Source organism: Ursus arctos, unplaced genomic scaffold, assembly GCF_023065955.2.
Source record: "Ursus arctos isolate Adak ecotype North America unplaced genomic scaffold, UrsArc2.0 scaffold_19, whole genome shotgun sequence".
NCBI classification, from domain to species: Eukaryota; Metazoa; Chordata; class Mammalia; order Carnivora; family Ursidae; genus Ursus; species Ursus arctos.
In genome coordinates this window covers 28,458,574-28,480,675 of record NW_026622863.1, presented here as the reverse complement: position 1 = coordinate 28,480,675, position 22,102 = coordinate 28,458,574, and the positions used below count along the sequence as shown (strand labels likewise).

The 22,102-nt window shown below is 44.3% G+C and overlaps 1 protein-coding gene across 6 annotated transcripts in view; it reads left to right on the top strand.

The window, feature by feature from the left end:
* Positions 1 to 22,102, top strand: part of WDR59 (WD repeat domain 59) — an 80,965-nt gene that overhangs the window by 7,379 nt on the left and 51,484 nt on the right. For 4 of the 6 annotated variants that reach the window (XM_026495225.4, XM_026495223.4, XM_044382508.3 and 1 more), the window contains exons 2-6: positions 9,059 to 9,108; positions 13,555 to 13,690; positions 17,565 to 17,650; positions 18,733 to 18,813; positions 20,715 to 20,752. In XM_026495225.4, the coding sequence (XP_026351010.1) occupies positions 9,059 to 9,108; positions 13,555 to 13,690; positions 17,565 to 17,650; positions 18,733 to 18,813; positions 20,715 to 20,752 (391 nt within the window). The remainder of the gene's footprint in view (positions 1 to 9,058; positions 9,109 to 13,554; positions 13,691 to 17,564; positions 17,651 to 18,732; positions 18,814 to 20,714; positions 20,753 to 22,102) is intronic. The other 2 variants (XM_048223661.2, XM_044382507.3) reach the window with 1 other exon arrangement.

Genomic DNA, 22,102 nt, shown 5'->3' with positions numbered 1-22,102 from the left:
CATTTACTTGTTGAGAGTCAGTTGTATGCCAGACCCTAGATATAGTGGTATAATAGTGTGAATATTTGTGGCCCCTTCCACAACTCATATGTAGACGTTTAACCCCAAGGTTATGGTAGTAGGTGGTGGGGCCTTTAGGAAATTATTAGGTCATAAGTGTGGAGCACTCCTGAGTGGGATTAGTGCCCTTGCCTGGGCTCCGCTCCCTTCCGCCTCTGCCGCATGAGGTTACACCCAGGTAGTCTAGGGAATGAATCCAGACCAAACAGTATGCCAGCATTTTGATCTCGGACTTCCAACCTCCACAACAGTGAGAAATAAATTTCTGCAGTTTATAAGCCACCCAGTCTATGGTAATTTGTTTTTTGTTTTTTTTTTTTAATATTGCTTTCTTTTTTTAAAAAAATAGATTTTATTTATCTAGTTGAGAGAGAGAGAGTGCATGAGTAGAGAGGGGCAGAGGGAGAGGGAGAAGCAGACTCCCGGCCAAGCAGGGAGCCTGACGTGGGGCTCGATCCCAGGACCCTGGGATCATGACCTGAGCCAAAGGCAGACGCTTAACCCACTGAGGCACCCAGGCGTCCCTATGGTAATTTGTTATAACAGCCTGAATGGACTAAAATAAGCAGTGCACGAAATGGACAAAAATGCCTGCCCACGTCAACTCCTGTCCTTCTGATTTCCACCTATCGGGTGCATATGAAATGGTTTCCTGTTTTGGGGTTTAATTTGTATTTCCCTGATTATTGATTAAGATAAATATATTTTCATATATTTAATTGGCATTGTGTTTCTTCCATGAAACGCCTGTGTATGTCTTATGTCCTTTTTTTATTGAATTGTCTCATTTCTAGATTAGGAAGAATTACACATTTTTTTTCTGGTTTCTAATCTGTTAGTTACCTGTGTTATAGTCTCCCAGGTTGTGGCTTGCCTTTTCATTGTCTTTGTGGTATCTTCTGATGAACAGAAGTGTATTTTTAATGCAGTTGAATTTATAGATTGTGCTTTTTTAGTCTTCTTAAGAAAAATCTATATCCTGGGTTCATAGAGACGTTCTCCAATAAGTTTTTTCTTGCTACTCAGTTTCTTGCTTCTTGAAATGAAAAATGAGGCAACTCAGCAGAAAGTGTGTTCCCTGCTACCCTAATGGTGGGTGACTTACTATTCTCAGCATTACTGTGACTTTTCCAGACAGATAAAAATTGAGGCCTTTTTTTTCCCCTGCTCTAAATAAACAAAATAAAAACCAAAACACAACTTGGCGAATTTTTTAGCTAAGAGGAGTGTTATGAATAGTCCAGACGTTTTCCTGGAGCCATCCAGCTTTGGTCCTTGTTTTTCTAGTTTTACTTAAAGTTCATTTTGGAAACTATGGGGACGGAAGTGCACAGTAGGGCTATTTTTGGTGGAAGTGACTATTATGTTGTGAATGCTGTAAATTGTTTTCTAGAAAATTTGATGTCAAAATGCAGTGAAAAATGGGGGAGGAGTGGGGAGGGTATAGCCAAGAGTTCAGGGGTATGGAGCTGGAGTGCCAGTGTTGGGATCCAGGTTATGTTATCTCTCTGCCATGTGATCTTGGGCAAGTTAGTTCCTCTTAAGCCTCAGTTTCTTTATCCATAAAACAAGAATAATAGTATCTGCCTGTGTCCAGGGTTCCCCACACCATGCCATGCTAGGAGGATTCACAGTTATATTTGCAGTTATGGTTTATTGCAGTGAAAGGACACAAAGCAAATTCAGAGTAAGAAAGCACTTGGTGTAAAGTCTGGAGGAAAGTAGGTGCAAGAGACCTTTCGCCGTGGAGTCACTCAGGACGTGCTTAATTCCTCCTGCATCGAATTATAGCAATACATAAGAAATGTTACCAGGGACGCTCATTAGGGACTCAGTGCCCAAGGTTTTTATTTGGGGCTGGTCACATAAGCATCCTCTGGCTAGCGTGAACCGCAACTGCACACCCCCAGCAGGGCAGCAGGTGCTCAGCATAAACCACATTGTTTGTGCGCACCTTGTAGATACAGTGAGCCATTCTTATCAGTTAGGGAATGGTGGGAACGCTGCAAATCCCCAGTTCCCAGACGTGAGCCAAGAACCAGCCTCGCAAGCAGGCCTTTCTGAGGTTTGCAGTCTTGTGCCTGCTACGCTTTTTTCTGCACACCACCTGATAGCTACTGTGAGGATTGTATGAGATAAACAACACAGAGCACTTAGCACAGTGACCAGCATATGTTAAGTACTTGATACATGTAAATTATTATGATTATATTAGAAAACTTGTGTAAGGAAGCAACAAATCGCCTGACAAATAGTTTTATGGAGCTGAGAGGACCTTTGGAAGACAGCTCATTCACTTTCTTATTTAGCAGATGAGAAACCTGGGACTGAGAAAGGTTAGGTAATTTTCCTAGCATACCCAGCGTGTGCCATTTTAGCTTGCAAGAACGCGAGAATGTTCTCATTTTAAAGAAGGAGACTTCTTGGGGCACCTGGGTGGCTCAGTTGGTTAATTGTCTGCCTTCGGTTCAGGTCATGATCCCAGGGTCCTGGGATCAAGCCTCACGCTGCTCCTGCTCTCCCAATCTCTCTCTTTCTCTCCAATAAATAAATAAAATCTAAAAAAAAAAATAAATAAATAAAGAGGGAGACTTCCCAGGAACACCCATTGTGCTGAGCTTGTGAACACAACCTCGGATACAAACCTCTAGAAGGCATTAGACGAGGATGTTTCAAAGCAGCCTTGGCAGCAGTGTCGGTCTCTGATTTAAAGGCATTGGATCTTGTCTTTTGAAATGCTCTGATCCTTTTTATGTCAGTGGGTTTTAGTTTGTGGTTTTATTCTATGAAATCTGATGGTACATACATTACAGTCGTTGCTCAGACGCGTGACAAACTGATTTTCGGGGAACTGATCTAGCTCTGACTTGTGTTGATTGGGTGTTTCCACTTTGCATCATTTGGAGGGATGAACGGGCAAAATGTTTTCATATTTTTGAACAGCTCTTTCTAATTCAGCTGGAGTTGAAAGGGGAAGAGTTGATTTCTTTCCTAGTCCCTTCATATAAACCAGCATTTTGTTCTGCAGATAGCAGTGGTCTCTGTAGAGGGGCTTTCTTCTGCGTTGAATCAGGTAGAGAGATAGTCCGACGAAGCTGCATTTTACAGATTCTTACCAGAGAGATAAACTTTTCTGAGGGAGCCATTGTGTTTGTACCAAAATTTAGCTGTAAATCCAAAATGGATTGGTAATGCAATCCATCTCCAAATTCATTGTCACCTGACCATTGTAAAGTATCATACCTGTTGTCTAAAAGATGAAAATGGTATAGCGTAAGCTTTTTTGGGTAGAGTTTTATTGAGATATAGCTCACACATCATATAATTCACTTGCTTGAAGTGTACGTAATTCAGTGGGTTTCAGTATGTTCACAGAGTGAAACCAGCATCACCATCATTTTTAGAACATAGTCCTTACCCCAAGAAGAAACGTTGTACCCTTTAGCCATCACCCCCCAGTCCTCCAGCTTCCCCAGCCTTAAGCAATCACTGATCTGCTTCTCTATAGGTTTGCCTATTTAGACGTTTCATAGAAATGGAAGTGGTCTTCTTGATTAACTTCTTTCACTTAGGTTTTTGGTTTTTTTGGTTTTTGTTTTTTTAGAGCAAATATGTGCTCGAAAGGGTTGGGAGGAGGGCTATAGGGAGGAGGAGAGAGAGAATCTCAAGCAGACTCCCCACTGAGCATGGAACCCAAGGAAGGGCTCCATCTCATCACCCTGAGATCATGACCTGAGCGGAAGGCAGTCACTTAACTGACTGAGCCACCCAGGTGCCCCTGGTTTTTTGTTTGTTTCTAAGATTTTATTTGAGAGAGAGCGAGATAGCGAGAGAGAGAGCACGAACTGTGGGGAGAGGGAGAAGCAGGCTCTCTGCTCAGCAGAAAGCCCGATGTGGGGCTTAATCCCAGGACCCTGGGATCATGACCTGAGCCGAAGGCAGATGCTTACCCGACTGAGCCACCCAGCATCCCCTCCTTAGTTCTGGTACTGCCATTTGTGTACGGAGGCTTACATAGTCTCATGGAGTTGATATGTTTTTATTAGCCATCAGCCTGTCTTTTCCAAATTATTAGTTACGTATTTTCCAGGCCAGCAAGAATCAAGCCCTATATCAATGCTATGGTAGTCTTATTTCATAAAGGTCATATGATTCCTGAAGTGTGTCACAAAAGCCACCATCTTGCAACTGGAGGAACAAGGGCTATTAAGAACTTTATTCTCTTCTGTTTCAAGATACTGCTTTTGACAGGGAGCAGTTCTGAACAGTAAGTTTGTTTCCTACAGGCGGGAGAGGACTGTTCAGTTATCTAAAAACAAAAGTTGAAAGAAGGTTTAATTGGAATTTTACATTATAAAGTGTGGATAAGGTGCACATGTTTTGTTCCTCGGATTTCTCTATTCTAGTTGAAGGTTTCACACAGCAGGCAGTGAACTCCTGAAGGTTATTATTCTAGAAAGTATTAAAGAAGTGAAGGAACTTTAGAGATGTAGATAAATTCATGCATGATAAATTATCAAGGGAAACTACTGAAAAAATTCTTTGAGCTGTCAAGGAACTCCTTGGCATGTTATGGGCTGGAAGGACCCGGATTTTGACCTGGCTCTGACCTATCTTCCAAACAGCTCATGGTCACAGAGCCCCTCATTGGTGCTCTGGGAGAAATAAGATAGACTCCCCAGCTAGTGGGAGAAGATAAATGTGTGCAGTAACACCTACCGCATAGCAAGTGACAGCAAGTCGGGTGACAGAGGGCCAGGGGCGGTGCTTTGGGAGAAGGTGGAATCCCCGTGGCAGCCCTTGGGTGAACTTCTAGAGGAGGTGTGTCTTAGGACCTAAAAGATAAGCAGGATTTCAACAGCCGAGTAGGAGACAAGGACTTTCATGGCGGAGGGAGGTACTTAAGCATCTTTTTAGAATTGGGAGCTTTGCCGACCTTCCGGAAACGTGAATGCTTTAAATGGGTACGGCCTGGGCAAGTAGAGAGGGAGAATCCGACTGAAAAGTTCTGTAAGCACCTCATTTGGAAGGGTCTGAAGGCTGAGGAGTTTCCACTTGATTGTCTTCAGTGGAAAACTGAGGAAGGTTTTAGAGCAGTGGATTGATGTAATCAGAAGTCTGCTTTCAGAAATTTTGTGCGGGGTGGAGCAAAAAAGGGAGAGGGGAAGGTACACTGTTTGGAGGGAGTTGCTATAGGCCAGATGGCAGGCCTGGAGAGCTCCAGGCCAGGAAGAGAGGCGTGGGAACAGAAGAGGCTTGGGATGCCTTTGAAAGATAGTATTTTTTATTATAAAATCATGTGAATATGTAAATAATACAAAAACATAGGCTCATGTGGAGGAATGAAACAAAAACCCCATAGGAACGACTGCCATCTAAGCATTCTGATAGACTTTCTTCAGTGTTTTTTAGGCATAAGTAGCTGATTGAAATTTCAGTTCCTACCGTGGTATAAAATACCGCTTTCCTTTACTCCTATATACTGTCTGTAATCTGGCCCAAGCCCCTTCCTGCCGGCTGCTGGGAAATTTCCTTCTCTCTCTCTCAGCCATCACTGGGTCTCCGCTCCTTCTCATGTAGTAGGATCCTGTGGCTCCTGTGGTTCTTAACCCCCTGACTCCCAGACTTAGCATCTCTCAGTCGCTCCCTGCCTGGTGCCTGAGGTGAGGAGGCCTCCAGGGGGACTCCTGTCCCCCACAGAGCGCCAGCTTTACTCTGATTAGGTGCCCTTCTCTTCCTCTCCATTCTCCATTTGGGACAGCCTACCATGACCCTCCTTAATGTGCTACGAACATGGTGTCAGCCCCCTTTTTCTGGGGTAGGAGTAGGGACATATCAGTTGGGTGTGCTTTTGTGTCTTACTTTTTAAAAATAACTTCCTCTGATAAAGGGATACGGTGAGTTATGGTACTCTATTTGCAGTCTTGGTTCCTGCGTTTTTCCGTGTCATTTTTAAACCTTTTGAGAATATTGTTATATAAATATGCACCATTTACTTGTAGATAACATGAAATAAGCAACTCTGTGTATAAAAGTTTTTCTGTGTTTTGGCTGGATTCTGGAGGTGGAATTTTTGAGTCAAAGGGCCTGACTTTTATTATCATTATTATTATTCTTATTACTAGACCACTCTCTTATCACTGTACCACAAACTTGGTGGCTTGAAACAGTACCCGTTTATTTCTCTTTCTTCCTTTCCCTCCCTCCCCTCCTTTCTTCCTTTTTTTCTTTCATTTTTTAAGAAACCTGTACTCCCAACATAGGGCTTGAACTCATGACCCCTGAGATCTAGAGTCACGTGCTCTACCAACTGAGTCAGAGCCAGGTGCTCCTTTTTAAAAAAATTATATATTTATTTAAAATAGGCTTGATGTCTTTTATTATTTTTTAAATTTATTTATTTATTTTTTAAAGTAATCTCTGCACTCAACATGGGGCTCGAACTCATGACCCCAAGATCAAGAGTTGCATGCTCTTTCCACTGAGCCAGATAAGCGACCCATCCCTTTTCTTTCTCTCTTTTTTTTTTTTAAGATTTTATTTATTTATTTGACAGAGAGAGAGACAGCCAGCGAGAGCGGGAACACAGCAGGGGGAGTGGGAGAGGAAGAAGCAGGCTCCCAGCGGAGGAGCCCGATGCGGGGCTCGATCCCAGAACGCCGGGATCACGCCCTGAGCCGAAGGCAGACGCTTAAGGACTGAGCCACCCAGGCGCCCCTCTTTCTCTTTTTTAAAAGATTTATTTTGTTTGTTTATTTGAGAGAGAGAGAGGGAGGGAGAGAGAGCACCCGAGAGCAGGGGTATGGGGGTTAGGGGGAGGGCAGAGGCACACTCAGCATGGGATCCCGCGATTGTGAGATTTTTTTTTTTTAAGATTTTATTTCTTAATTTGACAGAGAGACAGCAGAGAGGGAGCACAAGCAAGGGGCCTGTGAGAAGGAGAAGCAGGCTTCCCGCCGAGCAGGGCTCAATCCCAGGACCCTGAGATCGGGACCTGAGCAGAAGGCAGACGCTTAACGGCTGAGCCACCCAGGCGCCCCTCGCGACTGTGAGATCTTGACTTGAGCTGACTGAGCCACCCAGGTGCCCCCGAGGTCCCTGTTTTCTTGCTGGTTGTTATTTAGGGGTCACTGTCAGCTCCTAGAGGCCATTTTCAGGGCCTTGCCATGCGGTCCCACCTTCTCCACAGCCAGCAACAGTGTTCCTCACATTAAATACTTCACCCTTAGAATCTCTGACTGCCTCTGTCTCTGACCTCTAGACCTTGATTTAAAGGGCTGATGGGATTGGGTTTCTCTGTCGCCCCACAACCGTCAAGAACTTTTCATCATCTCAAACAGAAACTCTGGGGGTGCCTGGGTGGCTCAGTCAGTTAAGCATCTGCCTTCGGCTCAGGTCATGATCCCAAGGTCCTGGGATTGAGCCCTGCATCTGGCTCCCTCTCCTTCTTGCCCTGTCGCTCCCTCTGCTTGTGCTCTCTATCAAATAAATAAATAAATAAATAAATAAATAAAATCTTTAAAAAAAATTTCAGACAGAAACTCTGTACTCATTAAACATTAACTCCCCATTCCCCACTCCCCACCCCCTGCCACCTCTATTCTACTTTCTGGTTTTATGAATTTACCTGTCTTAGGTACCTCATGTAAGTGGAATCATGCGATATTTGTTCTTGTGTGCTTGGCTTGTTTCACTTAGCATAATATTTTCAAGGTTCATCCATATCATGGTATGTAGGCCATTGTATGTGTATACCATGTTTTGTTTATCCATGCACCTGCTGATGGCCATTTGGGTTGTTTCAGATCTCTTTATCTTAAGGTCAGCTGATGTGGGTCCTTAATCACGTCTGCTAAATCCCTTCTCAACAGCACCTAGATTAGTGTTTGAATAATGGGGAGAGTGTGTGTGTGCACCAAGGGCCCAGAATGTTGGAGCCAGCTTCAGATTCTGCCTACCACACACCCTGTAGAAAGATTGTACTGCCTCTAGTTGGAGGTACCATCTTGCCTTCTTTCATACCTTTGTCTACAAATTGTTCAGAAGAGTGTGGAAATCGCATCGCATTTCACTGCCTGCCTTTCCAGCTGGGCTTTTCTCTGCTCACGACTCTAGTGGGATGAAGGGTGCATAACAATCACGTCTTAGCCTCCAGTGAGAGCGCTCTGGCTTCTCGTCCCCAGTATTACCTGTGACACATTTCTTGAGGATGTATGAGCATGAGCAACAATGTCCTGAGAATGCAGCAGGATTTGGACTTGTCCAAATAAGAGACTTTAAGGCTATAACTGCCATGATTAAAGTCACCCTCATGCTTCAGCCTGAATGCAAATTCATTTGATTCAGTCTGGTCTTTTGAGAATTGGACATTGGATCCTGAAAAGATGGTGCCCCCTAGGAACTGGGAGACCTGGGAAATGGAAATCATTAGAATGTGCTAGAAATCTCAGATTAAATGGGAGCTGAGCATCTCAATAACAAGACTATGACCATGGATTCAGCACGGGTGGTGTTTGAATATTACCACTTGCCTGCCATTTGGCTTGGAGGTGGAGTCTATGCCCTTTGGAAAGGGGGTGGGGTGGGGTGACCTGGTATGGTGTGTGCGTGGGTGTGTATGTGTGTGCATGTGTGATGTCCCAGGTTAGGTTTTGTTTGGAAGTGGAAGGGGTCTTAGTAGCTTTGTTAGCTCCGAGGTAGTTAGATTCTCTGAGGGTCCTAAGATTATGTCTTAGCAATTTAGAATATGCCAGGTTGCTTGTGTGTAATCCTGGTGTTGGGGAACAGATAGCAACCACCCCGTTGTGGCAGGTGAGTGTGAGATGGGGATGAGGATTAGAAGGGGGTAAAAGCATCCACTGTAAGCAACGAGTCATACCTGCCAGCTGGGACTTCCCCGGGCCTTAGGAAGAGGAAGACCCCGATGTGACTACCCGCCTGTCTTCTCCAGCCTGAGCTGGCTTTGCTGGCGGAACTGAATGTGTGTTCTCTCTCACAGGCGACTGCGATGTCTGTGGACTGTCTGGGGCAGCATGCTGTGCTTTCCGGGTAAGTGAGCTTGCAGTGTTCCTCTGCTGCGATTTCTGGGAACAAATTGCAAATCAAGAGGCTTCTGGGAAGTTAGAAAATACTCTTTCTCTGTAAGGATTGTGGTCATAGAGTTTAGTTCTGCTCTCCTAGTGACCTTGGGGTTATTTAGAGGGATTGTTTTTTGTCTCTGCCCTAACATGTAAGCAATAAAATTCCTTTGAAATTTTTGTGACTGGGACTTTGGTCTTGGAATTGCAGTTTTCTGTTTATTGCACGGACTCTGCAGAAGAGTGCTTTCTGGTATGGTCTCAGGTAGTTACCAGGATGAAGGGCATCTGGGTTCTAGTTTGGCAATGCCATTAATTAATGAGTCCCGGGACATTTATCCAGTTGGCCTCCCTGGACTTCAGTTTTCTTGTGAAGGAATTTGATTTCATTATGAAGAAATTGAACTACATAATCTCTGTGGTGTCTTCTGGCCCAGCATTTTTAAGATCTGGCAACAAAGCACCATCCCAGCATTTGCTAATCACATCACCATTGTTCAGTGTGATGCCACTTAATGGCCAGACTCTCCCCTCCCCTTTCATAGTCACTACCTCTCTAAGTTTGCTCTGTTTTCATTAACTTAGTTGTTTATGAACCCATTTATAATTTTTTTAAAAAGATATTATTTTTAAGTGTGTCTGCACCCAACGTGGGGCTCGAGCTCACAACCCGGAGATCAAGAGTCACGTGCTCTACTGACTGAGCCAGCCAGGGCACCCGTGAACCCACTTATAAATTAACGAATTATTTTCTGTTTCATTGTTTTATTTTGAAATCATATTTTAATTTACCTTAAAAAATGTAGCACACATTTAAATAATTCAAAAGGCTATACATTAAGAAGTAAGTTTTCCTCCCCCCTTTGGCTCCTCTCCCCAGAGACAGTTACCAATACCATTTTCTTGTGTCATACTGGATGCACAGATAAGGAACAATTCGTATGTCTCTCCTCTGCCACCTCCGCACTCACTTAAAAAAAAAAAACAGCTTTATTGAGATATAATTCACAGACCGTGCAATTTACCCATTTCAAGTGTGCAGGTCACGGGTTTGGGGATATATTATTCATTAACTACTGAGTTTTTAGACCTTTTTTTTTTTAATTAAGGGAATACATATATTTAATTGAAAAAGTCAGTATAACATTACAAGGGTTCTATTGTCAGACAGCAGAATCCTACCTCACCTTTTCCCTACCACTGATCCCACTCACTAGAAACAACTAGTTGAGACTCTTTTAGCTGTCTCTTTGGGGTTGCCTCCATTTTTCCAGATAGTATACATATACTTGGTGTCTTGATTTATCTGTCATAGATAACAACAAAGTGACTTCCTAAAATAGATGAGGATTTAGCACTTTTATTTTCCTCTGTGAGTCCCTTACGTGACCTTCCCCCTCCTTCCAACATAGTTATATAACAATTTTTGGGTTGAATCAGTATTTGGGGTTCTTTTCTCAGAGTAATTTTGAGAGGTCCTATACCATTCTGATTCTGGACTTTGTGACCTATTTTTTGTGTTTGGAAGCTTTAAAATGCTATCTTTGTCTCTAGTGTTACTTTTACGTCCAGGTGTGTGAAATTTTTTACTGTGATTGCTTTGGTGTATGTCTTTTTTTCATTCATTGTGCTGGGCACTTGGAGGGCTCCTCTTTTTTATAGTATTTTATTTTTTTAACATCATTCCTTGTTTTATCTAAACAGAATCATAAATTTACTTGGCATCATGTAGCCGTATTAACAACCCATAAAATACAAGAGGTGCTAAGGAATAACTGTGTCTCAAATGTTGGACTTTTCTGCATTCACCGATGTGGCTGTTGTCATTGTAGCATCCTGGGAGGGAATGGGATCACTTCACTGGAAATCAGGCGAGCATTCCTGTTTTGGTGTGCTCTTAGATACATATATATCCGTCTTATTTTTCAACAAGACCTTGAAGGTTCACCATTTCGTATTCTTACATGGAACTTGAAAATATATAAAGTATGTACTTAAGTGAACAGCTCAAGTAAATTTACAAATACGTACACCCTCATGATCTCCTTTCAGATTAAGGTCCAGAGTAATTTTGAGCACTGTCGGAAGGCCCTTTCATTCTGGAAGCCTGTGTCTTTCAGTTTGGAGAAGTTTTCCTGCACTGCGTCTTTGGTAATTTCTGCCCCTGTACTTCCTGCTCTCATTCTTCCTGGAGCTGCTCCTAGTCCGTGTTGGATATCCTATGTGAATTCTCTTTTTGTCCTTTTTATTTTTTATTCTGTGAGTTTCCTTCAGCTTTAACTTCCCACTCTTTTATCAGATTTCTTTATTTCAGTTATGCTTTTCGTTTCCAGGCGCTCTCTCTTGTTCTCTGTTCTTTACCTTGTCTTCTTTTACCTCTCTGTCATTGTTCGCTCTAGGTTTCTTCTTTCCTCTGCACTACCTATTTCCTTTTTTTTTTTTTTTTCTTTCGATCCTGTTGGTTCCTGTCCTTCGTGTTTCCTCTGGTGACTGATACTCACTGGCTCTCTGTTACTGTCAAAGAGTGATCAGTTTACATGTGTGTCGGTGGGGGTTCATTGGAGGGAGATCGTGTGGGAACCAGACCCCTTTTCTCAGAGGGTGCCCAGATGTCATTAACTCCAGGGTTCTTTGTTCTTAACTTACTTGCTTTTTGGGTGGGGGGGGGCTAGTCATTTTCCCCTGAGAACAATCCTCTTGTCACTTGTCATTGTCCCAAGACAAAAGCTCAGTGTTGGGAGTGCTGAGTAGGAAAGAGGCCGGGGGGCCTCGTACTCCCACCTCGTGCCCTGTTTTGAGCACAACTCATCCTTACACGCTGCTGTGCCTGTTGTCCCAGGCCTGGGGCTCCGCTCAAGTCCTTTCTCTAAAGCATGTCTCCCCCTCCACCCGGGTGAAGGAGAGGTGGTCACCTGGCTCTGTGGTGTGCATAAACTGCTGTCCTTAGTGCTCTTTCAAGCCATGCCTCTTCTGTTCTGCTTTTGGTTCTCCAGCCATAGGCCGAAGCCTCCAGCTCCTGGGCCGGCCTCGGTTCTGCAGCGTGAATCAGCTTGCCTCTCATTCACTTCCCCTCTATAGGCACGTGGGTGTTTGCTTTCTTTCCATCAGTTACCATTTGTCCATGTGCTATTCACTTCCTCTCTCTTTGTCTTTGTCTTTGTGGGTTTCTCTGTTTTATGTTTTTATCCTTACTTTTGTGGGTCTTCGGGGGGGGGATGAAGATAAACATGGATGTTCAGTCAGATGTGTTTATCCTGAAGTGGTCATTTTCTGCAGCGCTGCCTTTGCTCTGTAATGCCTCTGACTTCCCCTGTTGACACGGGCCCCATATGGATAGCTCTCGGCCTTTCCCTGTTGTCGGTGCTAATGGAGAGATGCCAGCCTCCCTACTACAGGATCAGGTGATTCCTTCGGAGGGGGTCAGAGATTGTAGATCTTTGTTCTGCACCAGAAGTTCCGGAAGTTCTGTGAATTTGTGTCTTGCCTGTGTTTTCCTGCTTCCCCCAGCTCTCTCTTGTAGGGTTTCTGCTAGAGTTTTATGTGCCATTTTAACTTGCATTTCCTATCTCTTCTGAGCAGGGACGATTCATCCTTTTCTTTATCATTGAGCCCACCTATCCTCAGTGATACCCAGGGGCTTGGATCTAACGACAGCTAATGGCTGCTGAGACGTTGATTCACACACCAAGGATTTTTCACTTAAAGCAAAGGGAAGATAGGTGAACACAAGACACTCCTGTTTTCAGAGCCTTTATGTTGATTGGTACCTTGAACATTGTCAGTGCTCAGTATGTTATTTTCATTATTACTTTATTGGTTATCATTTCCTTCCCGATAGGCTTGATTTAGTTGCTTTCACCAGGTCGTCAACTTGCAAGGGAATTTGAGATTTTCTCCGGGATAGTTGGCTAAGGGATGAGTGATGTGTGTGTGACGCACGTTTACTGAATGCAAAGCACTGTGCCTGGTGAGGAGGGACATGTAGAGATTGGAGACACGGTCCCTATTCCGCTTAGTCGGTTCAGGACCGAAGGTTTACCATCAGTAGTTCTACAGAGATAAATGCTACCGTCACAATAGAAACCACACAGTGGGAGCAGTGTGGAAGCAGGGACCAACCCTAGTGGGGCGATTGGGAAAGACCGGAGAGGCTTGGAGCTGAATCCAGTGGGCAGATGTCAGACTTCCGAGGATCCAGGGGGAAAGCCACATTCTCTCACAGGGATGTGGCTCCTGCTTGCTTAACACTCACTTTGACGTCCTCTTGTCACTCGTATGCCTTTCAGAGTAGATAAATGTCATACACATCCGGGGATTTTTTGAGCACTGTTTGCAAACCGTTTGTAATTCCAGATGTGCTTTTCTGTCTTAATGCTAATGCTGTTATACCGTTATGATGTTGATGTTGTTTTCCTAGCCGCCGATTCTTATACATCGTTAATCTAGATGCCCCTTTCGAAGGTCACCGAAAGATCTCTCGCCAGAGCAAATGGGACATTGGAGCTGTGCAGTGGAATCCTCATGACAGCTTCGCACACTATTTTGCAGCTTCGGTGAGCTCATTTAAAGAGTTACAGGAAAAGGCCTTTAAAAGTGTGAGCTGGGGCCAGTAAGTCTGTGTTATATGTAGAGAAGAGAATGTAACCCTCACTGCTCAGGCAGAAAAGAAGTATGGGTGGTTCTAAAAGGAAGATTGAAGCAAATTACTGACAGATATATACACATGTACGCATGTGTGTTTGTAGACGTGAGCAGATTTGCTGGTACCCGTGGTGTCGGGTCTTGTGTTTCTGAGGCTCCAGATTTTGAAAGGGAAATGAGTAGATGCCTCCATTTCTGTGTGTGATAGGAACCTGTTTTCACTGGCAGAAAGGTAACTGGCCAGGGACTCTGACCTTTATTGCTTTCAGAGGGATCAGAAGACTCCACACACCCTTCCACTCAACGGAAGGGATTCTGTCTTGATTGGGATTCATTAGATCAGCTAACCCCCTGAGATTTTATGTGCCTATTTATATGTGAATTTTTCCAGAGAAAAGATGCAGACATTTTATTAGATTTTCCAAGGGATTCATGACCGAAAAAAGATGTGGGCTAGATCATCTCTGGGATCTTTCGCCAGATTCTCTATTAGCATTCTATCTCCTAGAATGATTAGAAATCTAAACCTTTGGCTTCTTTTGCACTGGGCCAGGAGGACTGTATTTAAAGGAACCCATCTTATCATCCAGGTGATGCAACTATTCATGGTGCTGTCTGGGTCTGTTCTTATCAGAAATGACAGTCTGTGAGAGGAAAGCATCTGAGGAAGGAGAAAGAAGAGCAACACTGTCAGCTTTAGAAGGAACAAAAAGCTGCTCTTCCCCGTCATTTCCAAAATAGAATCTGACTGTCTGACTCTCACCGTAGACGTCTGAGGTGGAGCTGGTTTAGGGGACTGTTCCGAAGGAGAAGGGAGGGCAAGTCTACTGCTTTCCCATTCCCGACCCCTTTCCCGTGTGTTACGAACAGTGTTCTTTTTGTTGGTTTATACCTTTAGGACTTTCTCTCCCCTCTCACCCTCAGGCCCTGATCATTTGGTCCAGGAGTCCTCAGTCTCGGCACTAGTGACATCTCAGGCCAGACAATTCTTTGTGGCAGGGGCTGCCCTGTGCACTGTGAGAGATCAAGCAGCACCCTAGTCTCTGTCTACAAGTACCTGTGGCCTCCTCACCCTCCCCGCCATCATGACAACTAAAGATGCCCCTAGACGTTGTTAAATGTCCCTGGGAAGCAAAATCGCCCCTGATTAGAAGCCACTGATTTAGGCTGGTCAGTCAGTACTTGGCCCGGGTGAATTAACAGTGCATTTGTTTACCAGCGGTGAGATAGCCCCCCCCTTTTTTTTGACAGTTGTTTTCTTTTTTTTCTTTTTATTTTTTTGACAGTCATTTTAAAGTGGACAATTTAATGTCATTTACTACATTCATGATGTTATATAACTATGCCCCTCTCTAGTTCGCAAACATTTCCATCACTCCAAAGTAAAACACCTTACCATTTAGCAGTTTCTCCGAATTCCCCCTCACAGCCCCTGGCAACCACCAGTCTGTGCTCTGTCTCTGTGGATTTATCTGTTCTGGATATTTCATATAAACGGAACCATACAGTACGTGCCTTTTGTCTCTACTTTCTTTTCTCTGTTGTAGCATGAATCGGTGCTTTACTCCTTTTTATGGCCGAGTACTGTTCCATTGTACGGCTGTAACAGATTTATTTAACGGTTCATTCATTGGTGAACATTTGGGCTGGCTGTTGTAAGGCAGAAATGAACACGTGTGTACATGTACTTCTTTGACTACTTGTTTTCAGTTCTTTTGGGTATATACTTAGGAGTGGAATTGCAGGGTCATATGCTAAGTCTGAGGAACGATCAGACTTTTTTCTACAGTAACTGAATGGTTTTATGGTCCTACCAGCAATGGACGAAGGTTCCGGTTTCTCTACATCCTCACCAAAATTGTTTTCTGTTTTTTTTTCTTTAATTTTTATTTTTTTATTTTAAAAAATATTTCATTTATTTGAGAGAGAGAGGGTGCGTGAGAGAGCACAAGCAAGGGGGAGGGGCAGAGGGAGAAGGAAGAAACAGACTCCCTGCTGAGCAGGGAGCCTGACACAGGGCCCCGGTCCCAGGACTCCCAGATCATGACCCAAACCTAAGGCAGACGCTCAACGGACTGAGCCACCCAGGCACCCTTTTTTTCTTTAATTTTTAAATTACAGCCATTGTGGTGGGTATAAAGTGATATCTCGCTGTGGTTTTCATTTACATTTGCCTAATGACTAGTGATGTTGAGCATCTTGCTGCCAAGTTTTCAGAGTTCTTTATATATTCTTGATACTGGATTCTTATCAGAGATATGATTTTTGAAAGTTTTATTTATTTATTTTAGACAGATAGGGAGAGCAGGGAGAGGAGCAGAGGGAGAGGGACAGGCAAACTCCCCATTGAGCACAGAGCCCAACTCGGGGCTCGATCTCATGACCCTGAGATCATGACCTGAGCCAAAACCAAGAGTCGGCTGCTTATCCCCCTGAGCCACCCAGGTGCTCCAGAGATATGATATTCAAATATGTCTCCGATTCTGTAGATCGTCTTTTTACTTTATTGATAATGTCCTTTGATATATGAAAGTTTTGATTCTGATGAAGTTCAATTTATTGATTTTTTTCTTTTACTGCTCTTGGTTGGAAGACAACCTTTTTCAGGAGAAAGAGCTTTGGAGTTAGGCACGTCTGAGGTCAAGTCCTAGTTTTGACACTCACTATTTTATCCCTAGTGCTCTCCCAACTCCGCCTCCCCTGTAACGTGGGTGATGACAGCCAGTGTGCAGCATGGTGTGAAAGAGCAGGGGGCAGGGCTCTTACGATTCCTAGTGTGTGGACTGGCACTAGCAGAGCCTCTGGAAATGACAGGGGATAGTATTGTAAGATGAGGGGACTTTACTTCTCATTCCTGTTCTCATTGGATTCTGTTTTGAATCCTAACCTTTCGACCAGGAACCTTATCTATTTAGAATTGGAAATTGGCATTTCTGGATAAAAACCTCAGAACTTTGTACATCTGTCTGTCTCTGAGCTAAAATGAAAATCAGTTTGGTAATATATAGATATTAATGTACCTGCATCTTCTATATCAGTTCAGAAATTATTAGATATCTATTAGTAAACAGAGTATTATAATCTTTATTCACTTTTGGTGTGTTTCATAAGTTCATGATATTTGGATATTTTGCTGGCTTGTAGTTTCTTTCAGTGAAATGTAGCTTTTTCTTTCCTCCTTTCCCTATTGTAGTGTGGTTTCTTCTGGCCAGTTTTTCCTCTGTCTTTTTGCTTAACCCTTTAAGAAATTCGGTATAGGCATATTTCAAGGAATCTTGTATAATTTTGCCTTCTAAGACACCTCTTTGGTGTTAGTTCTGTTTTCTTTCTCATGCATGTGTGTTTTTAAAGCATGGTGGAAGGACTCCAGATGTTTGATAAGTGGGAAGGGCAAACTAAAAACATCTAGTGTGACAGCAGCTGGAGAGACAGGTGTGTGACCTTCTGAGTTGGGAAGTGGTCCCTCTAGTGGCCAGGGGACATCTCCATAACCCATCACGCACGTGCTCAGTAGTGCCTCTGTAGCTTCAGTTCAACTGTACCTGCTCAGGGTAGGTTCACTTTGAAGACAGCACTGCCCTTTAGAGTCCTATGTACTGAGCTGAGGTTGGCTCAGATGTTAAGTGTCATCATTTCTGATGGCTTTGTAAGGAAGTCAGTGTGTAGGATCTCTGCCATGCACGTTGGTTTCTGCATGGCTTCCTCTTCTCAGCCCTAGGCAGATTGCAATGAGAGCATATGTTCTGATGAGTTACTGGCTGCCTTCTTTCCCTTGTTTCTTTTCAGAGTAACCAGCGAGTCGACCTTTATAAGTGGAAAGATGGCAGCGGGGAAGTTGGCACAACCTTACAAGGCCACACTCGTGTCATCAGGTAGGCACCAGCCTTCCGCAGCTCCTGGCCTGTCTCACTTTGTCATTGTCCTGTGGGAACTGAAATGAAGACACCATCCTCCTTCCATGGCCTGACCATCTGTGTTGCATTGGCTGCGGGTGGCTGCTGAGTCCTTAGCGTTCATGGTAGTGATGGCTCTCACAGCGAAGATCAACCAGTATTTAGGAACCAGCATTCGTGTAACTGCTAACCCCGATCCCAGGAGACACTCAGACAGGTACAGCCCAGTCTGGAGTAAAGGATTAGAGCTGATCTTTGCCATGGGAGGGAGATACAGTTCTGCCAGCAGAATTGCTCCACTCACTATTGGCAGTGCCCAGGAGTACAGAGAGCAGGATGCAACCCTTTGCTCTTTCTCCAGAAGCTGTGGGGCACCACACAGAGCTCCTGCGTCAGAGTCGGTTATCCAGCTGCACCGTCGCCTCCCGCCTGTGGCCTTGGCCTCTGGAGTGTTTCTTGACTCATCCTGACTTAGGTCACTCTCTCTGGATGGGGAAAACTCCTCCTAAGAAGTAGCAAGCAGGGAGTGCAGGAGTGGGGAAGCTGATCCAGGAAGTGCTGGGAAAGGCTAGGCCTCTGGCCTGTGTTAATTGCGCAGGAACTGCCTTTCTGGGAGGGAGGACCTGGGTAGGGAGGACTTGCCCTTCTTAAATGCTACGTGGCAACGTGGCAGTTTGCCACTGCTTTAAGAGATGTTGGTTTTACTCAAGGTACCTGTGGTTGAATCTGATTTAGAGAATGAGAAGTCAAAAATTACTTTGTGTTTTTGCTTTGTGTGTTTGTGTGTGTGTTTGAAGTTGAAATCCTCCATTTCTTTTTTGGGAGCAAGTGATAGTATAGCTGGTGATGACAGGGGGAAGAACCTGAAAGTTTCCTTTGGAGCTCAGTTAAGTCTTGTTCATTCCCAAAGATGTTTGGAGATTGCCACCCTAAGTCATATTAAGGAGACCCATTAATGGTGACTCTCTGAAGCCACTAGAAACTAAATCTGCTGGTGCTTTGGAACTGGACTCTGAATTTTTTCTCTTCATTGTCGTTCTGTTTATTTTCCATGTTCCCAGTGACTTGGACTGGGCCGTGTTTGAGCCAGATCTCCTGGTTACCAGCTCTGTGGACACCTACATCTACATTTGGGATATCAAGTAAGAACAATTAAAAGGCCAAACCACCAGGCTGTGGGACAATCTGGGACCTTTGTTTTAGAGATCAGTGGTCTTAGTTTGGTTTCCCTTGGATGCAGACCTTGAGATGGGGGTACATTGCAAGCACATTGTTTAGGAAGTGACAGAAATGCTGGTGGGGGATAGAGAAAAGAGACAAGACTAGAAGGCTACAGGTAGAGGGCGTGTTATCCACCTAGGTACCGCTGTGAACAGGTGGAGGTCACTCCTTCTGGGGACTGCCAGGTGCTAGTGCAAAACTCCCTTCTCAGAAGTGTCCCACCCTCGAGGGCTCAGGAAGTGGGGGTGCCATCCACTCTCAGTCATTGGTTGAAGCCTGTCCCTTGTGGCCTCACTTCCCTGGCGCTTCTGGCCTGTCACAGAGGTTTGCGAAATGGGCTTCAGCAAGCAGGGAAATCCCTCTGGCACAGAAACATAGGTGCTGGCGTTTGGAAGTTGAGCAGAAGTTTAGCTGAAGTGGCAGGTGACGGTGGGGGGTGTGATGGGTACAGACACACATCTGCTCCAGCAGGCAGTGCTCTAAGGCACATGTGCCGTGCTCTTTGTGAGGCTTCCATTCCCCCCCGCCCCCTCGTACGTGCCACTGAGCCACCTCTCAGGGTTACTCTTCGTGAAGTGACAAGTGAAGGAGCGCCAGGGCCTGGCATGTCGTAAGTTCTTAATAAACGTCTGTTCCCTTCTCCCTTCGTAGAGCAGTTCTGTCACATTACCATTTGGTGGAGAAGTTGCCCTCTGGCTTTGTAGTAAACCAGGAATCTCTCTCTCTGAGAGTCTCCCATTCTATCCAGGAGTAGGGTTTGTTTTTGTTTTGTTTTTAATTGTGGTCAAAAAACCCAAAACATAAAATTTACCATCTTCACCATTTTTTTAAAAAGATTTTATTTATGTATGTATGTATGTATTTAGAGAGCAGGGGGAGGAGCAGAGGGGGAGAGAGAGAAAATCTCAAGCAGGCTCCACACCCAGCTCAGAGCCCGACGCGGGGCTCTGTGTCACAACCCTGAGATCGTGATCTGAGCCGAAATCATGAGTCAGACGTTCAACCAACTGAGCCACCCAGGCGCCCCCCCCTTTGCCATTTTTAAGTATACAGTTCAGTAAAATATATTCACATTGTTGCCCAACAGGTCCCCAGAACTTTCTCATCTTAACAAAGCTAAAACTCTACTCATTACACACCTTCCCACTTTCTGTTTCTGTGGATTTGACTACTTGAGATACTTCATACAAGTGGAAGTGAAATCATGCGGTATTTGTCTTTTTGTGACTGAGTTTTCTGACTTACCGTAATGTCCTCAAGGTCCATCCGTGTTGTAGCATATGTGACAGGATTTCCTTCCATCTTCAGGCTGAGTAGTAGTCCACTGTATGTATAAACCACATTTTGTTTATCCGTTCATCTGTTGGTGGACCCTTGGGCTGCTTCTCTGCCTTAGTGACTGCGAGTATGAGAGTAGTTTTTTACTCCAGCTTTGAAGTGCTGCTAGGATGGTCCTTGCAGAGTTATGCCTCCATGACTATCACTTCATTGCCACTAGGAGAAATGGCACCGGGAGGGGATTCTTTTGGCTTCCTCCACCCCTCCATTAGGGTCACACAGGCCGTGCTGAATCATGTCGTTTGCTTTCTGTGGCTACAACTGTGATTTGAATTTCAGACTTGGCTCATTTGAAGCAGTTGAGAAGGTTTGTCCCTGAAGGGAGATAGGCCTCTCTTTACACTTGTTTTTAAGGCCCTCAGGTTCCTTCTGAACTCTAAGCATGCACTGAAAGGGGAGTGGAGAACTGTGTTCAGAGGGTGGAAAGTACCAGGTGGATGGTGGCGTACAAATCGGGCATTGATCTCTGACTTTTCTATTCCAGAGATACAAGGAAGCCCACGGTTGCGCTGTCTGCTGTAGGTGAGTGTGTGCTCCCCCCGGGTCTGGTTCATTCCTTCCATCCCTTCCCTCATGGAACCGCCCCTGCCCCAGTCCCTGGCTTGGCTGGGTGGGATTTTAAGTCCCTCATGGTAAGGGGCTTTCTTCAGGCTGTTCTCGGAAGTTAGAGTCAGGACTGCTGAACGTAGTCAGGAACTTATTTCAGGATTCAAGGACAGGAGCCAAAATGGTTTGTTTTTAAACTTTTTATTGTGGAAATTTCAAACATGTATGAAAACAGAAGATGAAATTGCTTTGTTTTCACGATCCAGCTTTAGCAGCTGTCACTGTCTAGCCAGTCTTACTTATTTCATCTTTTCCTCCACCCACTGTCCCACCCCCAACTCCCATCTCTTTAGGAATTATCTTGAAGGGGTGCCTGGGTGGGGTGGCTCAGTCAGTTAAACATCTGACTATTGATCTCGGCTCAGGTCTTGATCTCAAGGTTGTGAGTTCAAGCCCTGCATTGGGCATGAAGCCTACTTAAAAAAAAAAAAAAGAATTATTTTGAAGCGTGTCCTGGGTGTCATATCATTTCCTCAGCAAATATTTCAGTAAGTGATGTATCTACAAGAGAAGAATCCTGTAAGAAAACATAACCACAATACCATAAACGGACCTAAAAATGTTAACAGTGGCTCTTTAATAGCAAATATTTAAGCGGTATTCAGATTTCCCTAATCTCGGTTGTTGTTTTACGAATTACTTAAGTCAGAATCCAGATAAAAAGCATACTTATAAGTGGTTGATGTATTTCTCATCTTTTACAATTGGTAGATTTCTTCTCTGTCTCCTCTTTTGGTTTATTTTTCTTTTCCTGAGTTTTATTTATTGAAGAAACCAGGTTGTTTGTCCTGTGGTTTTCCCATAATCTAGATTATGCTGATTGTGACCCCATGTTTTCATTTAATGTGGATGTACTGAAACTTCGAAATTACTTTCTGGTTCCCCTGTTTTCATTGCTCAGTTGGAATTGACTGTTTTTGGAATTCTGCTTTGGGGCTGTTACGGCGTATTTACGGAGAGTAGAATTTGGGCATATAACTGGTATATTTTACAGTGATGAAGCCCAGTCATCAATATTGTGTTTTGAAAATTGATTGTTTTGGAAAGAGAAAAAGGGTGGTGCCGGGGGAGGGCAGAGGGAGAGGGAGAGAATCTAAGCAGACTCTGCACTGAGCGCGAAGAGCCCAATGTGGGACTCTATCTCACAACCCCAAGGTCATGACCTGAGCTGAAACCAAGAGTTGGCGACTTAACTGACTGTCCCACACAGGTGCCCGATCAGTATTGTGTTTTGGCATCTTTGTTAAAAACAGACATTATCTGTCT